At 45.4% G+C, this 20,802-nt stretch overlaps 2 protein-coding genes across 2 annotated transcripts in view; both read left to right on the top strand.

Moving 5' to 3' along the window:
• Positions 1-9,322, top strand: part of LOC308172052 (dual specificity calcium/calmodulin-dependent 3',5'-cyclic nucleotide phosphodiesterase 1A-like) — a gene marked incomplete at both ends in the record, with an annotated part of 64,359 nt that extends 55,037 nt beyond the window's left edge. Inside the window, 10 exons of the mRNA XM_080546963.1 lie at positions 986-1,086; positions 1,813-1,941; positions 2,437-2,538; positions 3,599-3,719; positions 4,784-4,865; positions 5,091-5,211; positions 7,481-7,656; positions 8,462-8,701; positions 9,133-9,201; positions 9,306-9,322. Of these exons, the coding sequence (XP_080403089.1) occupies positions 986-1,086; positions 1,813-1,941; positions 2,437-2,538; positions 3,599-3,719; positions 4,784-4,865; positions 5,091-5,211; positions 7,481-7,656; positions 8,462-8,701; positions 9,133-9,201; positions 9,306-9,322 (1,158 nt within the window). The remainder of the gene's footprint in view (positions 1-985; positions 1,087-1,812; positions 1,942-2,436; positions 2,539-3,598; positions 3,720-4,783; positions 4,866-5,090; positions 5,212-7,480; positions 7,657-8,461; positions 8,702-9,132; positions 9,202-9,305) is intronic.
• Positions 9,323-19,691: 10,369 nt separating this feature from the next.
• On the top strand, positions 19,692-20,732 carry neurod6b (neuronal differentiation 6b; the record flags this gene model as incomplete). Its single annotated transcript, XM_080546370.1, has 1 exon — positions 19,692-20,732. One exon carries the CDS (start codon positions 19,692-19,694, stop codon positions 20,730-20,732), a length of 1,041 nt encoding a protein of 346 aa, XP_080402496.1.
• Between the last annotated feature and the right edge of the window lie 70 nt (positions 20,733-20,802).

Here is a 20,802-nt window from a genome sequence, read left to right as displayed (position 1 = left end):
ATGCACGCGCACGCACACACACACACACACACACACACACACACATGCAGTATGCTTGCAGATGCAGGCAGGCAGGCAGGCAGGCAGGCAGGCAGGCAGGCAGGCAGGCAGACAGGCAGGCAGGCAGGCACGCACGCACACACACACACACACACACACACACACAGTATGCTTGCACACATGCTCGCACACACAAACACACACACACACACATACGCACGCACGCACATACACACACAGACACACACACACACACAGTATGCTTGCAGATGCAGGCAGGCAGTCAGGCATGCACGCACGCACACACACACACACACACACACACACACACACACACACACACACACACACACACATACATTATGCATTTAAGTAAGGATTGTGCCTCTGGTGTAACATACTGTGGTGATAATATTTTCTTTGATCAACTGTATTCATAATGGAAGTATTGCTTGGTCTCGCTCTGGGTTTTATAGTCACGACTCAGAAATGTTAGGAGGCACTTACAATGCCATCACTATCTCTATAATAAGAAGCTATGGTTTGTGGATACTCTTTATTGGAGTATTAAGCTCCAATATAAAATCCAAGGAGGTATAACTTCTCTATTTATGTGTCTGTTACCCCAGTTACGGCATAGCTTGAAGTGTGTATCTGTGTTTGTGTCTAGAGTTTGTGTCAAATCTAAACTTTTTCATTTGTACCCTCATTTCTCCTCTTCTCTTTGCATCCTTTTATCCTCTGTTCCATCTCTCTTTCACTTCTCTACTCTCTCTATTTCCACGTTTTTCTCAATTGTTCTGATATGCTACTATTTCCTCCTCTCCACTTCTCTCTGTCTCTCTTCACTATTTCCGACACTCCCCCTCTCTCCTTTCATTCATTTTCCATCCTTTCTTCACTGACTTTCTGCCCATTATATTCCTTGTTTTCTTATTCTTCTCCTTTTCCTCTCCCTCTTCTCCTCATGTCTGTTGAACATCAGCACTGGTTGACTGAGCTTGAGATCTTCGCCATGATCTTTGCGGCGGCAGTGCACGATTATGAACACACCGGGACCACAAACAACTTCCACATTCAGACGAGGTAATGGATCATGGAATTTAAAAAAATGCAGGGGTCTGAGTCGTGGATCAATGTGTTCATTAACTGAGCCACTTTACAATCATGTCACGATAGCCTGCAGTCAGAAAATAAACTAAACTCGCCAAACGTCCAGAGCTCAAAGCAGAAAAAGTAACTTTAGCATTATTTAGTGATAGCTAGGCCTTGACCTCAGAAGGATACCTCAATGTGCAATATTTTCTGGGCAATTTTCTCCTTCCCCAGAGTCGGATGAACTCATGGATACCATTATGTCTCTGCGTGCAGTTTGAAGTTAGTTGCTGAGCCGATCCTAGTCTCAAGGAACAGCTAGCCAGGTCCTCTCAAAACCATGTTAGAACCAGGAAATAGACCATGTTACTACTCCAAAGCTGAGTGTTTGGTCATTTCTAGTCTTACAAAGCTATAGATAGTCTATATATCAATATTTTATACATTTGGTAATTTTACTGACAACCACAAGAAACAAGATTCTACCAACTTGGGACTACTTTGGCTTCGGCATGCACTCTCAGCTGTGTTGACTTGAGAGGTTGCGCACAGCCTATCCTTTAACAAAATGTCGCACTGTCCCTAAATTAAAGTGAAATGAAAATGAAAAACTTGAATTTTCTTGGAAAACGGTGTGCCATGACGTTACAATTTTAGAATAAAATACCATGGATGTATGTGTTCCATTTACCTTTTCCATTGTACATGTTTCCTCAGGTCAGACACAGCCGTTCTGTACAATGACCGGTCGGTGCTGGAGAGTCACCATGTAAGCGCTGCGTATCGCCTCCTACAGGACGATGACGAGATGAATATCCTCTATAACCTGTCCAAGGATGACTGGAGGTGAGAGAGAGAGAGAGAGAGGCAGAGAGAGAGAGAGAGAGAGAGAGAGAGAGGCAGAGAGAGAGGCAGAGAGAGGCAGAGAGAGGCAGAGAGAGAGAGAGAGGCAGAGAGAGAGGCAGAGAGAGGCAGAGAGAGAGAGAGGCAGAGAGAGAGAGAGAGAGAGAGAGAGAGAGAGAGAGAGAGTGAGAGACCCTCCGTCACAGAGCTGAGTCACAGAGGCTTGAACTATCTGTGTCTTGTCTTTCCATCTCATTTTGCACCCCTTGCCCACGGTTTGGTCATCCATGATGATGTATCAATGGGCTCTGACAGAATGTCATATCATGATATACCAGGGGAGGCTGGTGGAGGTAGAAACCAGCCTCCACTGTATAGGTACTGTATATTATGCATTGAGTATATTTCAGTCATGTGATTGTGTAATAAGCATGTAATAAGGGTATAATAACCATGTGATTATTAACAGACCCAGCGTCTTTCTCCTCCCCTCCCCAGAGAGCTGCGGGCCCTGGTGGTGGAGATGGTGCTGGCAACAGACATGTCCTGCCACTTCCAACAGGTCAAAACCATGAAGAACTTCCTCCAGCAGCCTGAAGGGTGATCACCCAGACCTCACCTAATCAGAACCCTCACCCAACCAGACCCTCACTTAACCATACCTCACCCAACCAAACATCCACTATCAGTTGTGTTCAGTAGCCTCCAAAATTGAGAAAACCTTTAGTAATGCTAGGAGATGCTGATCTGAACGTATCGGAGTGGACTCCTTTCCATTATCTGCTTGAAAGAGGTTATCTCTTGTCACGCTTACTGAACACCAGAAAATCTTGTTTCCTGCTCGCCTCTTTTGGCCCTGGGGACGTCAGCTCTTTCTACCCACAATACCCTTCTCATGTGCACACAAGACACACTATCCAGACAGCACGACACCGAGAACACTTCAGATAATCGCCTTTTTTCCATAGAAACTCCAGACAGACCAGCTAAAATCTGGCTACATGAGTTTCTTTAACCTTGGGCCAGAAGCTATCAATCAAAGTATCAAATGACTGAAGGGAACGGTGAATCATGTGTGCTGAGTTGGCTGTCACGATAACTAGAGCAGGGTGAGGGAAAAATAGACAGAGCCTATTCACCTTGAAGACACCACTTAGCCTGTAGCCACACTGCTTGAAAGGATCCGAAAATTTGCCTCAAAAAGCAATAATGAGACATTGAACCTCTCCTAGCCAGAATAGATGTATCTGATTCAAGGGTATGCACACACTCGCCATCCCATCACCAGTAACTGGCTGTACTGCTGAACTGAGCACATTTATCAAGCTATGCACGCAGACACGTGCACACACACACACACACACACACACACACACACACACACACACACACACAGATAGAGGGAGAGAAATAAAGAAAATGATGCATAGTCAGCACAAATCTGCAGAACTAAATCTGCAATACACTCAGGCTAACCTTGTTTGAAGCATACATACTTTTTTACCTTGTTTGCGTGTGCGTGTATATGTGTGTGTGTGTGGGCGAGGGGGGGGGGGGGATTACAGTGGGTAAATGTATTTTTGCCGGATATTTATGTCTCTCTCTCTCTCTCTCTCTCTCTCTCTCTCTCTCTCTCTCTCTCTCTCTCTCCCCCCCCCAGGGTCGACAAGCCCAAAGCACTGTCTCTCTTGCTCCACACTGCTGACATCAGCCATCCAGCCAAGAACTGGGACCTGCACCATCGCTGGACCGCCTCTCTGCTGGAAGAGTTCTTCAGACAGGTCAGTCCGCCGCTTTGAGAGACCACTACACAAGCCACCATAACCTGGCAACCCTAGGCTGTTATAACCAGCGGAGGTTAACAATTGACTTTTGCTGCAACACAACTGAGTATAGCCAAAGACAGTGTCATTAAACCAAACGTTAGCGCCCCAGGACTACCCTCACTAAATTCCTATTCAAACATCTGTTGTTCTCCATACAGCATTATTCAACTACATGGTGGGCACTCCACACTTTAAAAAGCAATATCACTACTGAGGGATTAAAACGAAGGACATTCCTTGACCATAAATAACATTACCGTTGACACAGCGCCACTCTCATATTGATGCATATTAATGGTTCATATTACTGTTGTTGTTCATGGCTCCTCTGGGAAATGAGGCAAACACCTCGGCAGATGAATTGTCAATAAATAGCTCTACTACCTTAGAGAACATTTCATCTCTGGCCCCCACCTAAGCTGTTTGTGGATAATCAGCCCGGAGAAAATGAAACACATTTGTGACCCAAATGTGTTCTTCTCAGAGGGGTTTCACTGATTGTGCGGGGGCCGCAGCTCTGCGAGCGACAGGACGAATGAGCAAATAGAATAGAATACACAGACGGCAGGCTGGGGAATCAACAATGACAGCTAAAAGAGAAAAAAAGGATGGATCTGGTTCGCTCTCACAGACTGGCCGCCCTCAAATTATAGTGTTTTCTGTCTGTCTGTCTGTCTGTCTGTCTGTCTGCCTGTCTGCCTGCCTGTCTGTCTGCCTGTCTGTCTGTCTGTCTGTCTGTCTGTCTGTCTGCCTGTCTGCCTGCCTGTCTGTCTGTCTGTCTGCCTGCCTGTCTGTCTGCCTGTCTGTCTGCCTGCCTCTCTGTCTGTCTGTTTGTGTCTGTGTGTCAATATCTGTTTAAAATATAATGAAAACCCATGAACTAGGAGTTCACACACAGCAATGTAAACGGTAAACTGTGCTTGCAACACCAGCCTGTCATTAGTGTGCGTTCCAGAGATATCATGGTTTCAGTAAGGTTGTTAATGTTGTTGATTGATGGATGTGAACTCTGTGTCCAGGGGGACAAGGAGGCCGAACTGGGTTTACCATTCTCACCACTGTGTGATCGCAAGTCCACCATGGTGGCACAGTCACAAATTGGTATGTATGTAACTTCCACACACACACACCACACACACACACACACACACACACACACACACACACACACACACACATATAGACAGACAGGGATACACACACACACACACACACATACAGACAGACAGGGATACACACACACACACACACACACACACACACACACACACACTTTGGAGACTCTCTTTATAATCTATATTTATGTAACATCCCCGCTGTCTCCAGGGTTTATTGATTTCATCGTGGTGCCCACATTCACCGTGCTGACTGACATGACGGAGCGCATCGTCACTCCGCTCATTGATGAGGCTTCCCACTCCGGCCCCACTGGGTTCCGACGCTCCAGGTGAGCCACTTCCAGACACTTCCTGTTCCCTTTCCTGTTTACATTTACCTCAAGTCCTTGTCGTGTCATATAGAGTCATTTCCTGCTAACTTTTACTGCTATTAACAAAATAATGACATAACAAAGTGTGCCACAAGTCACTCAACTACTGTATGCATGCACCATGACGACACTATGAAGTCTATTAACATTCGTGGACTTCAGCTCCGCCTTTAACACCATCCTTCCAGACAGGCTAGTGACCAAACTACTAGACCTGGGTCTATCACACTCTATATGTGCGTGGATCAAGGACTTCCTGACCAACCGCCCCCAGAGGGTGCGGGTGGGCCCCCACACCTCCACAGCCCTCAGACTCAGCACTGGGTCACCCCAGGGCTGCGTGCTAAGCCCCATCCTCTACAACCTCTACACCCACGACTTCACCCCCATCCACCCCAGCAACTACATCGTAAAGTTTGCAGACGACACCACCGTGGTGGGATGTATCTCGGGGGGGGACGAGGCGGCGTACAGGGATGAGGTAGAGCAATTGAGCAAGCTGTGCAAGGTAAACAACCTGCTGCTAAACAAGTCAAAGACCCAGGAACTCATCGTAGACTACAGGAGGAAAAAGTCCGAGATCCTGCCCCTGCTCATCGACGGAGAGAGCGTAGAGATGGTCTCAAACCTCCGTTTCCTGGGACACATCATACGGGATGACCTGGCCTGGAAGGACAACACTAAAGGCACCATCAAGAGGGCACAACAGCGGCTATACACCCTGAGATGCCTCAAGAAACAACACAGCAAGCAGGAGATGCTGGTGGCCTTCTACCACGGCGCAGTGGAGAGCATCCTCACCTTCGGCATCTCCAACTGGTACCACAGCTGCACGGCAGCGGAGAGAAACGATCTACAGAGAGTCGTGAGAACAGCACAGGGGATCACCGGCGCCACCCTCCCCTCTCTGGAGAAGCTGTACGAAACACGCTGTCTCAGGAGGGCCTCCAAGATCTCCAAGGACCCGACCCACCCTGGGCACGAACACTTTGTCAAGCTGCCCTCGAACAGGAGGTACAGGACCCCGGCCGCTAAGACAAACAGACTGAAGAACTGCTTCTACCACAGGGCCGTCAAGGCCCTGAACACAGAAAAGGCCTAAGTTCTGGGCCCAGGACAAGTCCGGACGGATTGTAATGGCAGCTAGTGCTGAGGCACAAACATGTACATTTTCAAGCCTGCAAACTGTGACACTTTAAAAAAATGTGAAAAAAATACTTTCTTGTGCAATATGACAACCCTAGTTGACTATCTGTGCAGTATAGTACAGTGGATTGTGTACATAGCCTCTATTGATGTAAACCAGCTCTTTATCTTCTTGTGATTTTATGCATCTATGCTTTTTCCAAAATGTGTTTCTTTTTCCTTTCTTAAACACCAGGGGAGCCTCCCCTCCTAAATTTCGTTGTTTGGTACCTGTACTGTAACAATGACAAATAAAGTCTATCTATCTATCTATTCCTGAAGCAACAAGACATCAAACTTACATCAGAGTCATGCACCAGAGTGTCTCAGTACCCAATCAGACAGCCCCAGCCCCTCCCTACACCTTGACATCAGATCATAGGGTAATTTGATAGGGTAATTTGCAGCTCCGTCTCAGAATGATGAGTTCTAGAAAGCTCTCGGTAGTGGATCGGCATGCGTAACATTCTGAGTGATGCAGGACGCGGTTTGTGTGCACGGCGGAACAGACTTTCGTTCGTATTCCGAGCACGTACGAAAACAGACCTGAAAAAAATCTGCTTTCAGGAAGGTTTTATCAACAGCAACGTGTATACACAGCTGCCTCCCAGCATACATGTGTCAAAAAGTCTTACGCTGAGATACAACTACTTCTATGCCTACATTAAAAATGTCAATGACATTTGTTATCACAGTGTGTGTCTCCCAGTGCATATCTCTAAGAAGACAAAGTGCTTCGAGAGCCACCCTATGCCTCTCCCACTGCACCTGCACATCCATATAAACTCCTTCCTCTCTGACAGGAGTCATTAACATTACTCAGCAAGCCTTCAGTCTACGAGTCAACCGACTGGAAATACTGATTGTTCAGCTCCCGCATCTCCCTGTCAGCAGCCTGCACCTGCTGCATCTTTATAGGTTTTACATTTGTGGCCTCGAATACATTTATTGTCGCACTCAATCACTTTGTCCATCTCTCTATTCTCTCACTCTCTCTCTCTCTCTGTCTCTTCTGTCTCTGGTCTTCTTCCCGTGAGTGTAGTTTGAATAGCATTAGCTCGGAGGATGATAAGCGGGGGAGCGTAAAGAGCACGGCGTCGGAGGGCAGCCCGTCGGGACAATGCTCCCTGCTGGCCGTGGACCTGAAGAACTTCAAGGCCCTCTGGAACGAGGAGGTGTACCAGAACCGAGAGAGGTGGAAGACCCAGGCTACTAAAGGTGGGGGGGGGGGGGGGGGGTGCGCTGTGCTAGGTTGTACTGGGGCTTAGGGCGACCTGACCAGTATCTGGTAGATACTGTAGGTACCAGGGGAGGCTGGCGGAGGTAGAAATGGGAGGACAGGCTCGTTGTAATGCATGGGACAGAATGAGGAATGCTATCAATATGTTTGATACCAGTCCTCATTCCTTTCCATGCATTATAATGAGCCTGTCCTCCCATTTCTACCTCTGCCAGCCTCCTCTGTGTAGGTTCTATCTGCCAAACTATTGTGACTAGCCATGGGTTAGATCCTGAAAGTGATGGGTATCAACTTTTTGGTGCCAAGAGTTGCTATGGGAACAGGGTGCTTTTGGAACTGTATTTTGTGTCTGTTTTTTATTTTTTGTGTCTGTTTTGTTTGGGGTTTTTTAAACGTCGAATGCAAACGTCACAGCAGATGCTTGTACAGAACACTCATCCAAGGGACATTGAATATGTTGGCCACAGAGGATGTTAATGCACTTACATAGCGCCTTATTCCAAAGCGCTTTACAATGGCCTCTCATTCACCCATTCACACACATTCACACACCAAAGGCGGCAAGCTACCATGCAAGGCGCCGGCCCGCTCATTGGGAGCAATTTGGGGTTCAGTGTCTTGCCCAAGGACACCGCGATACATGGACAGGAGGAGCCAGGGTTCAAACCACTGACCTTGCGTTCATTAGATGCCAGCTCTACCTCCTGAGTCACAGCTTCCCCATACACCACAGCAGCAGTCTGTGAATGAACACCTGCCCTTAACATGTGTGCATCCATACAGAGACAGAAGAGAAGGCCAAGAGGGAGGCCGAGGAGGCAGCCCTGCAGGAGGTGACTATGGAACCCCAGGAGGCCCAAAAAGAACCAGAGCAGGCTGAATCAGCGTCAAAGGGCGCAGAGGAAGCGAATGAAGCGCCTGTGCCAGAGGAGATCAACGGACCACCAGACTGTGACACAGAGGAGACAGGAGAGCGAACACAGCCTGGGAGCGCAGTAGACGACGTCCAGTCAATACACAATGGTACGTAATTATTACCTGACCGCCATTACAGTGTGGTAGGCTACGTCTTGTTTGGACTACTTGACAACCATTATAGGTCTTATTACTTTGACGACGAGAGACTGTCAGAAGAGTGTCCTGTAAAACAGCTCACTGAATATGAATGAATATGACATCATTTTTTTTCCAGAGCAGTCTTTTTAGGTCTCTTTAGGTCAATTATAGGTCAGTTATTAGTTTAACTATACTATATTAGTTTAACTATAGGTCTGTTATTTGATAAATGCTTGACAGGTCTATGTGCAAGTTTCCCTTCTGGCCTGACCTGGATGTTGTAACTTCAAACCATGGGTCACTGTTAGGTCATAGAGTTAAACCAACCAAAATGTCCCCCTCATGTTCCTCTAACATTGTGAACACAGCGTTTTTATTGTTTCCAATGAATCCCCTAGGTGAGCTGTCTCCAGAGGGCGCTGAGTCTCCAGAGAGTCTCCACGACAACAAGACTAAAGCACTTGATGGTAAGGAGCTCCTCTCACAATCCCCTCACACGCATTTTAACAGCAGCATGCATCTCATATCAGAACTCAAAACAAAATGTTCAAGCCTCTTTTGGTTTTCACAGAGATAGAGATGGACTAAAAGCATCCGGGACTGTGGTGGCCTATGAGTTGCTATGTTGCTCAGCTGTAGATTTGCACCCCCCTCCCCCCCTCCTACTCCTCTCCATGGGAGGACTCTCTTGCCAGACGAAAGGCCATTTCTGAGACTCTGCCACCCCCTAGAGGACGCACAGAATATTGCGTTGGATTGTCTTATTATTTTCTTTTGTCAGCTGTATTTGTCGTTTTTTCCTTTTTTGCCTTTGTGTGGTGGGATTTATGCAGAGTTTGGAATTACAAACCTTACCCAGACTGTTTCCTCCTCACAAAACACAGAAGAAGGACACCTATTCTGTCAGAAAGATGATGATGATGATGATGAGGAGGAGGAGGAGGATGAGGATGATTATGAAGATAATGATTATTTATATGTGCAACTATGATAATCTATATTTGATGTGGACAGGTGTCATGAATTTCAGCCCACCCACTATCAGTGTACAGAATGTAAGGCTGTAAGCTATAGGACGCTGGCCGAGATTATGGACTTTCCTTCTGTTTCCTCTCCTGCCTCTGTGATAAGGGCTGGAGTCTCCCTGCTGTGTGCTTACTGTTTCACAGGATACCTATTACCTACTGACTTGTTAGCTCTCTAGTTATTGCTTGCTTGCTTGCTGCAATAACAGGGAAGGATGACATTGAAGTCAGCAGCCTGTGTTTTCTATTTGTTGTTCGGTATTGTTTTCGTGTACAGTACTGTATGTTGCCTCCTGTCTACATTGCCAACTTCATAATCTACCGACACCCTTGACTGGATGTAATGTAACATATTTTAGTAGTACATCCATTTGTAAGACAATTAGGCTTTCATTTTAAACATATCACAAATGTGTGTTTTCTTCTGATAGAAATATGCGTTTTTGTACTAACAGTCTCAGTTTACCATTCATTCAACAAAAATAGATGTGTTCTCTATTCGATACCTTTTGTCTGTACAGTAACTAAAGATGTAGTAAGGAGTCCTTTATTGTGGCTAACACTATGCGGCCAGGGGGGTATTCCATCAATGTAACTAAAGGAAAATCCAGGCTGGATTGTTTTAGAAATCTCGCGGGATTATCAAAATAAACCTGGATTGTCCTTTAGCGACATTGATGGAATACCCCCCAGGTCTCACTACAACATAAACTGGCTTCATCATCTCATAGGTTTGGTGTGATGTTAGATGTCTTGTTTGATGTACAGCTAGGCAATGAATTCATCCGTCTTTTGAGGTGAAAACTGAACTGCCATCAAGGCTATGCCCCTAACTGTAGACATCAAGGCTATGCCCATAACTGTAGCAGCTTCTTGGTTGTGTTCACCAGACTCTGAAGACTGTACGACTCACGTACATTGTGTATAGAAGATGCAAATATATTATAAATGACTGTGTATATGTACAATAATAATGAGATTCTGCTATGCTGTTTTAGCTTTTACTGTATATGTGAAAACAAGAGAAAAGCTTTTTGGCAGTATTTGCATTTACTGATTATACTGTATGTCTGTTTTCCCCTTTGTTGTTTTTAGTTTAGAAAAATTAAGCTTTCCATTTGCAAATCAGACTGGGTCATCCCTTCTTTTGCAGATATCAAATTGAACTGTTCTCAAGATTTCACAGAGAACTTATTCAAGATGATCTCCTTTTTTAACCATGCAAAATATTATTTTAAACTCCTCCTATTTATTATTATTATTATTATTATTGTTATTATTGTTGTTGTTGTTGTCGTTATTATTATTATTATTATTATTATAAATAGAATATGCTATTAAATTGTCATGCATTTGTTTATTACGTATGAATCACATAATAGTTTCAACCGATACAGTCCATGGTTACCAAACCAAGTGATTGAATGTGTGCCTGCCTTTATGTGTTCTTTACATAACTAGCCACCAGAGGAGAGGAGAAAACCTTATCACTGTGCACACACTACTCTGCCATCAGTCAATTAGAATATGAGGATATTATATCACGCACGCTTCATCATATAGTCAAGAATCACACAAATAAAACCCTCTCTTCCATCCCTTTGTAACGTTTCTGTGTTCACACCACATTGTAGTCTCTTTCGGAAACTGTCTTAGTCTGCCTTGTATGATCAGCTTATTCATCTTTCAACATGTCATTTCTCTGTGTATTTCATCTTAAGTTGAGCAATACTTGCATGCCGCATACACAGCCATTTGGTCCATAACTCTATATCAAGTTCACCACAATAGATAACATGTAAAGATTTGACGCTATCACAAATACATCTTCCTGTCCCAGTTCCCTCTGTGTCTTGACTAATCAAATGTATTCTAAAACATGACCCATACAGTCTATCTTACTTCTTAAATCGTTAAATGTAAAGCGACAAAACTCTTAAGCAGATGCATTAATTTGTAAATATGTATGGCTTATGAAACACCCAGAGGCATCGTTGGAGAAATCAGACGGCGTATGATGAAAGAGAACACATTTCCAGGGACTGATGTGTTGACTATAGTCTGCTTGCTTTTAACTTTAGCTCTATCAATACAGTTGCTGTTGTAAAACCCCCAGAACAGACCACTAATGAGGGCCCTATCTGGAACCTCAATCAGAATATCTTACTTACCGGTAGTTGTATTTATTACTTGTACAGCAATGTTGTTTTATAAAGGTTATTACTGAGGGGGGGAAAAAGTAATTTCTGGTTTGTTTACTGTCATTTCTGGTTTGTTTTCTTGTTTAGTCAGAACATAATCTCTTTGGTCAACATGTTACTGTTGTAGTGAGTGATAGTGGGTGAATGTGACTGTTGTAGTGAGTGATAGTGGGTGAATGTGACTGTTGTAGTGAGTGATAGTGGGTGAATGTTACTGTTGTAGTGAGTGATAGTGGGTGAATGTTACTGTTGTAGTGAGTGAGTGATAGTGGGTGAATGTGACTGTTGTAGTGACTGATAGTGGGTGAATGTGACTGTTGTAGTGAGTGATAGTGGGTGAATGTGACTGTTGTAGTGAGTGATAGTGGGTGAATGTTACTGTTGTAGTGAGTGATAGTGAGTGAATGTTACTGTTGTAGTGAGTGATAGTGGATGAATGTGACTGTTGTAGTGAGTGATAGTGGGTGAATGTGACTGTTGTAGTGAGTGATAGTGAGTGAATGTGACTGTTGTAGTGAGTGATAGTGAGTGAATGTGACTGTTGTAGTGAGTGATAGTGGGTGAATGTGACTGTTGTAGTGAGTGATAGTGGGTGAATGTTACTGTTGTAGTGGGTGAATGTTACACGTGTGAAACTGCAGAGAAATACAATGTGCATTTCTCTTCTCCACACTGTGACTTCCTTCTTGTAAGTGTGTGTGTGTGTGTGTGTGTGTGTGTGTGTGTGTGTGTGTGTGTGTGTGTGTGTGTGTGTGTGTGTGTGTGTGAGTGTGATCTTTTCCATGCCGGCCGAGCGGCCGTGTGTGCTGCCATGCTATGTGACTGCTCAGCCGTATCAATAAACCTGAACTCAAAGGGCTCAGATCATGTGTGCCTGTCTTCATTTCAGCAACACTGATGTCCTGTCTGGATGACAAATAGGAGACTGATGAATTACACATTAATTGGGTATTAGTTAGCTGGTGAAAATGTCTGAGAATAGTTTTTCAATATCTATGAAAGGATTTTTAACGACACTGTATTGATTTTTCTAAATGTACATAGAGGAAATGTATGGTTGGAATTATTAGTATATCAGATGTATTCCACGTACAATGTTGACATAAAACACGATTATTTCGAAAATATATCTCAGTGCGTTTCCACCACTGGGTGTCTCTGTTACACTTGGAATCATCTCAGCATCAATGCAGACTTGTTTAGTAATAACAGCTTTATAACAGTGAAAAAGACGCACCTACAGTACTTAATTCATATTTTTGCATGATTTAAGCCAAATACATTTACATCCAGCAGCCCTCATTTAGCTCCATATAGACAAACATACATATATTCACCGCACTAAACCATGTTTATCACACACCTCAGCCTTGCATATTCATAGACAGTCTGATGGAATTTGTGGCGGTTGTGTGTCTATCCTCTAAACAGCGTGAGTGCCTAAGCAGCAGGCGAGTGTTAATTCAATTACAAGGCAGCTGTTACTCAGTGCCCATAGCCTCAGAGTTCTCCCCTAACAGAAATCTGGTTTTAAGTCGCTCTCCATAAAGTATCTCTATAGCCTAGGCTGGTAGGGTTTGTCCACCGGCAACCAAATGCAGTAAAATGTGTCTCAGGGTGTTAAAAAATCTTTATTCCATTTTCAGTAAAAGTGTGAGAGTCGTGGATTAGGGCGGCCATCATTTTGTTGTCGTTTTAGGTACCAGATGCCGGTTCCATTTCATCAGCATCATTAGGACATTCTATTAAGATATCCAAGCTGCTATTAGCTAGGAAATAAACACATAAATGATGCTTTCACTGACATTTATGGTTACTGGTCAAGGTTGGTTGCACAGACATGGGTGTGGCCTTGGGGTTGTCATTTCCATACTTCACATCTTCAGGTGCAACATCTGCTGAAACACGGAACTCTAGTATTGAGAGCGGAGACATTCATACCCACACACACTGTGGATTTGGAGGATATTGTAGAATTCCTGTCGGGATCAGATCCCATAGAAAAAAGCCAAATATTGCTTTGTTTGTGATCTTTTAATCTTTTTCACCTGCCAGCAATTGGTTGGCTGGTTGTGCGTTGGTCCGTTGGTCCTTGTGTGTGTGTGTGTGTGTGTGTGTGTGTGTGTGTGTGTGTGTGTGTGTGTATGCATGCATGTGTGTAGTTAAAGCCCCTCATCTCTGGTAGTGAGTCCGGGCAGAGCTCCAGAGCTCAGATGAACGTGTGAAGCCGTCCCCCGACCTGTCCCTTCATTACCTGTCTCCTAGAGCCCACTGCCACATAATTAAATCACAGGGCCACTGTGTGGAACTGCTCCTCTGATGTTGGGCTCCTAATTAGTTTGCTTTTCCCTATCAGAAAGAAAACCGCTACACCTGTGAGTGAACACAGAGCTAATTCTATACACACACACACACACACACACACACACACACACATACATACACATACACACACATACACACGGATGCACACACACACACACACGGATGCACACACAAACACCCACACACATGCACACACTTACACACACAGACACACACACATGCACACACTTACACACACAGACACACACACACACACACACACACTTACACACACACACACACACACACGCATATACAGACACACACAGACACACACACACACATACACACACACAGACACACACACACACACACACATTTTGCTTCAACAGATCCACACTCCAGTACACTCACCATCACTGTAGACACACCATACACCACACACACACTTACCTTAAGTAAAAAGTGATTACATCTTCAAATTCCCAGTGGAAAGGAGAAGGTCCTATTAAAGCCAAGAAATGGCCTGCAGTAGGCCAACAGCTAGTGTGTCTGGGACATTGCCCAACTCATAATGAGGCAAGATTCCCTCATCTTGACTGGGGACCGACCCCAGACAGGGTGAGCCATTTTCTGTTGGCTGTGTCTGTCGCTCTTTCCTGGAGCCCTGTCAGAAGGAGGCAGGGGCGGGGGCGCCTGCCAAATGTAGCCCCCTCTGTGGGTGGGGGGGTGGGGAGGGGGTGGGTGTGAGCTCTCCCACAGACTGACAGGGAACAGATGATCAGGGGCGTACAATGGAACAGGGCACGGAACTCTCCCCTGCAGGCCGCCAGCCCCTCGACCTACCCGTGACTACCTCGACAGCAATGATGTTAGAGTGTTACACTGACTTATCCCTGATAGTGAAGTCACAAGGGAATCCAAAGTTTACAGTCAATTACAATCAGTTTTCTGTTGGTTTGGTTCGATCCCTGCATTCTATGTACTATGAACGCCACCTATGATGAGCAAAGAGCAATGAGTTCATATGAAAGTAATACTGGCAAGGATGTCAAGGTTTGTTACTTCCTTGAAATCATACCGTTGTCAAAGCATCTTATTCAGTTGCTCTGTTGCACTCAACGAACTACCGTGTTTATCATACAGTGTATACATAGGCCTACAGTATTATATTCAAGCTAAATCTGTGACTTTTATCCCAGAATTAAATATAAACTGACACATTTTAAATGTATCTCCACAGTTCAGATAAAGCTAAATGTTGTCTTTTGGTTTTCCATAACAGATTGTCACAGCCATTTAGGTGTTTGTGAACAGATCGTCTTTTGAAAACGAAATCTTGCCTTGAGCAACACGTCCGCTATCGCACATCTCTCTTCCCCTCTCCCCCTGCTGAAAAAAGGAAACCGCGAACATATTTACATTATACATCTTTTAAAACATATCCATTATTCATATCTCCATATTTTAATATTATTAACACCTTGCTACCACCCACCTGCTTACCTATTTATTATATCTAAAGGAACTTGGCAACTGCAGGCGTAATCAGTCAGTGTGAGTTGGCTAAGAGAAAGTATCAGATTTGGATTAAAACACAACAAATTCTGATAATGTCGGATGGTTTTAGGTGTCAAGGCAGAAGGTGATACTGTCACTCGAATTGTTAAGACCATAATATGAAATCAAGGATTGCAATCGATCAAATCACCTAAGTCCACTGTTAGCAGCCATCACAACAATGCAGCTTGTCTATGTCTTCCCTCCTTAGAGGATGTTTGTATAAGGATGTTGATTGGCTACAACTGTAGGCTGCCCCACACCTTGTCCCCCCATCCATGCCTCCATATTGGTGCCCACCTGTGCATAAGCGGACAGAGAGAGAGAGAGAGAGAGAGAGAGAGAAAGAGAGAGAGAAAGAGAGAGAGAGAGAGAGAGAGAGAGAGAGAGAGAGAGAGAGAGAGAGAGAGAGAGAGAGAGAGAGGCAGCATATGGGGATTCTAATTGGCTAGAACAGCACAGCTGGAGGACACAACTCCAAGACCTGGCCTTCTTGTTGTAATCAATCCCACAAACCACCGGGCCTCTGCCGCCTCTTCGAAGGCCTCTGCCGCGCCGCCGCTGTCTCACAGCCTAGCATGGGGGCGAAGCTGCTCACAGATAAAGCCGTGCTGGGGATTGATGGTGTCAGTGAGCGGGAGAGGGAAGTGATGGGGGTAAAGAGGAGTTAAAAAAAGAGCGGTAGAGTCTTGATAACGGGCGAAATGATGAAGGTAAACGTAACCAAACCGTCCACACAGCAGACAAGAGCAGAACTCCCAAATAGGATGTGTGATGAGTCCTGGATCCCTCAGAGGCCTGGGACTGCTTCCCCTTGTGCTCTCAATTCCCCTTCGGCCATTGTTGTCACATTTAGCTGTCTTAAGACAGCCACTCTCCTCTCTGTCTCTGTCTCTCTCTGTCTCTCTCTCTCTCTCTGTCTCTATCTCTCTCTCCCCCTCTACCCCCCCCCCTCTCTCTCCAATAACTAGTGATGACATCAATGAGAACAGTTGCAACTCAGCGTGCGAACACGGCACCTCCATTTGCAGTTCTACTCCTCACACCATCTTTAAAAGCTGGTAATGTGATAATTAAAACACAGGCATGAACTGTCAGTGCAATTTGGAATAAAATATGCTCTCAATCCTATAGCCATGGCACACAAAAGATCAATTAAACTAATAAGCTAAATAAGGAATTCACTCACCTTTTTTTGTTTCCCGTGTTGAGATCATTTGCTAATGAAAAGCTAATGAAAAGAGTTCAATTACAGAACCTCTTAGGTATTTAAAAAAAAAAAAAAATTAAATAGACTGCATCACCATCTCTACCCAACAGGGGAGCTCTGTCAGGGTTCTTTTACAAAGTTCAATTTTGTCAAAGTTAAATCTTTAGACCTGTACATACTTAATTTTTTCATGCCGGAAAATACAATAGATCACCGCCATTTCTCTCTCTCTCTCTCTCTCTTTCTTTCTCTCTCTCTCTCTCTCTCTCTCTCTCTCTCTCTCTCTCTCTCTCTCTCAACCACACAATGATTTATTACCTGAAAAGACAAGAGAACTAATTAGTGGAGTAATTAATTAATATAAATTTGCATATTTGCATTTGCAATTAGTGCAGTCAACTGATTAGTCTGAGATGGGGAGTTTGACTCATCAGATGCTGGAGTGTGTGCTGGACCAGAACGCTCAGAACGCCAGCTGAGGCATTTTGGGGGGCAGGCAGCGATGAAGGAGTAGGCCTTTATGTGTGTGTGTTTGTGTGTGTGTGTGTGTGTGTGTGTGTGTGTGTGTGTGTGTGAGAGAGAGAGAGAGAGAGAGAGAGAGAGAGAGAGAGAGAGAGAGAGAGAGAGAGAGAGAGAGAGAGACAGAGACAGAGAGAAACAGAATGTGGTTCAACGTCCTCATTTCAAATCACAACTCATGCTGTCACACACACACACATTAAGTTAAACGAGTTCAGCTTCACCATTACACACACTGTCATTCTCAGTGCAAAGCCTGTAACACAACGTTAGTGTTGTCTTTTCTTCCTCTGAACTCAAACAGGGGGTGCAATCAACAGCTATTGCAATTAAAGCACTAAGAACAAGTGACAGAAACATATTTCTGATAGAAAGTCTTAATGTGGTCCAAGAAAGTGTGGGGGGTGGGGGGGGAGGGTGATATGCTCGGTATCATTGACTCTCCTTGCGACAAGGTCATTCACATGCATAACTCGGTGTTATACAGGCCGCCTCTACACTCACGGAGGAGTGCATATACCCATATCCACAACCAGCTGTGTCCCTGTGTGGATCTGGCCGTGTGCCATTGGGCCTTCTCCATGGGGTGTATTTAATGTGTGCAGCAGAGGTGCCTACCAGGCACTATCAGAGAGTCTCTGAAGCTCCATGTATACCCACCCTGCATACTGATGCCTTTAGCTATGCCTATTTACGGCACCTTGATGGGGTCTGACAATTGACCAAAAATGTTGTCTTTCCTTCTGGACAGTCTTTGAGGTCACACAATTGTAGGGGACCCCTCCAGGTGTGATGAAATAAAAAAATGACTGGCACTTTTTTCAGACCTGGGATGGATGGGTGAGGTGAACAATCTCTCTGCATTACTGGGTTGTTTCATTTACTATCTTGACTGCACATTCCTAACGCAATCCGGTTACACATTTTCTCCATTTGCTTTGGGAGACACTTGTTGTGAGCGCAAATAAGGCGATATCCCCTTTTACAGGCCCCAAACACCAATTCATTTTTATTGCATATGGAGAGAGACTGGTATATCAGTTGTTATCCTTCTTCAGTCTGTGTTTTTGACGGTAAACGTGGGCCTCCCGGTACCCATTACCAGAGATGCCAGATGATCAGTGCGGAATGGAGGTCCCTGGGGACCGCAACCACGTGACCAACCCTGCCACAAGACGTCAGCGGCAGATGGCATGGGTACCCGCTCTGGCAGTTGGCATGAGTGTCATTTCTCAGAGAGAGAGAGAGGAGAGAGAAGAGAGAGAGAGAGAGAGAGAGAGAGAGGAGAGAGAGAGAAGAGAGAGAGAGAGGGAGAGAAGAGAGAGAGGGAGAGAGAGAGAGAGGGAGAGAGAGAGAGGGAGAGAGAGAGAGAGAGAGAGAGAGAGAGAGAGAGAGAGGGAGAGGGAGAGAGAGAGAGAGGGAGAGAGAGAGAGAGCGGGGGTAGAGAGAAAGAAAGAGAGAAAGACACCATCAGTAGAGGAATTGTTAGTCATTTTGTTTGCAAGGAAGAAGCGTGGCGCAGATACTGAAGGGATATTTTGATTTGGGAAACATGCATGCAGCACGCTGACACAACATTCAGGTGAGTACCGGTAGGCTAGTCTTCGGGTTGTTTCACCTGTATTAGGTATGCGTGTGTTTTTAATTGAGTGCTCTAATTGTTGTCAATAGAAAGAATATTCCTTCATAAATATAAATATCGATTGTGGCTTCTTTGAGGCACGAGGCTACGATGACATCGGCCTTCATTTGACCAATTAGTGCCTCGCAGGCAGCGCAGAATCGTTCCTCTTGGGAGGACCCTTTCACGCCACAATAAAACATTTGAACACATTTCGTGAGCTTAGAATGATAAGGTTCTATCTCCATTTAGGGTAGTTCAGAGATATTGAGCGTCAAAGTTTTTACATTCCATTATGTTCTGTGAGATGGAACCTTTGCATTTTATGAATTACTAACTCAAAAATGTCAACATTTTAAAAATAACACCACACAGGCATTAATAAAACACCTAATGGATCAGATTATGTAAAAAACTCAATTTTGATAGAACCTTATAATTCTAACGTCACGATTTGTAGCTCAGTGTCAGCGTTTCGTTCTTAATGCGTGTTCTCGTTTTGTGTTCTCTAGGAATTATGTTGACTTTACCGTTCGAAGAAACAGATATGATGTGTGAGCCCCGGTTCGGTGCAAATTTTCCTCGCGAAAGCTTACCTGAAAACCTCGACCGAGACACCAGCCGACATAACCTGGAGGTGACATCCAACTCGGAGATGAGGGAGGGAGAGGACGACATCTCGGACAGGGAAGAAGACGAGAGAGAGGACCAGGACCTCCAGGATGAAGACGGGCTTCCCAAGAAGAGAGGGCCGCGGAAAAAGAACCCCAAAGGCCGGAACGAGAGGGTCAAGATGCGACGCCACGAGGCGAATGCGCGCGAGCGCAGCCGCATGCACGGGCTGAACGACGCGCTGGAGAGCCTGCGCAAGGTGGTGCCCTGCTACTCCAAGACCCAGAAGCTGTCCAAGATCGAGACCCTGCGGCTGGCCAAGAACTACATCTGGGCCCTGTCGGAGACACTGAGCGCGGGCAAGAAACCGGACCTGCTCAACTTCGTGCAGACCCTGTGCAAAGGATTATCGCAGCCCACTACTAACCTGGTGGCCGGCTGTTTGCAGCTCAACGCCCGGAATTTCCTCACGGATCAGAACGGAGAGGTGACGTTCCCCAGCAGCAGGCCCCCCTACGACGGCATGTATCCGTACCCGGGCTCCGAGGTGAACACGCCCCCCGGGGGCCACGGCACCGGCAGCAGCACCCTGGACAGCGCCACTAAGCCCTTCCGACACTACTCGAACTACGGCGGGACGTATGAGCCATATTACGAGAACGCGTCACCCGAGAGCGGCAGTCCCCATCACTTCGATGGGCAACTCAGCCCCCCGATGAACTTTAACGGGATCTTTTCCCTCAAATCACACGACGACCACCCAGCAGCAGAGTATGGTAAGAACAGCCACTACGGCATGCGCTACTCTGCTGTGCCGGGACGGGGGTCTCTTGGCCAGAGTCCCATGTACAGAGTGTCCCCCGAGGGTCGTTTCCCATATGACTTGCATTTACGCGGCCATCCCTACCCAGCACAGGGCGAAATGAATGGCTCTTTCCATAATTAATAGGACAAAGTTAAAGGGTCGCATTTCCCCCCCCCCACTGTAACGACTAATTAGTGAACGAATTTGCATC

Source organism: Nansenia antarctica (genome assembly GCF_963989245.1).
Source record: "Nansenia antarctica genome assembly, chromosome: 16".
NCBI lineage: Eukaryota > Metazoa > Chordata > Actinopteri > Argentiniformes > Microstomatidae > Nansenia > Nansenia antarctica.
Note: the sequence above shows the minus strand (reverse complement) of the source record. Positions and strands in the feature narration are given on the sequence as shown.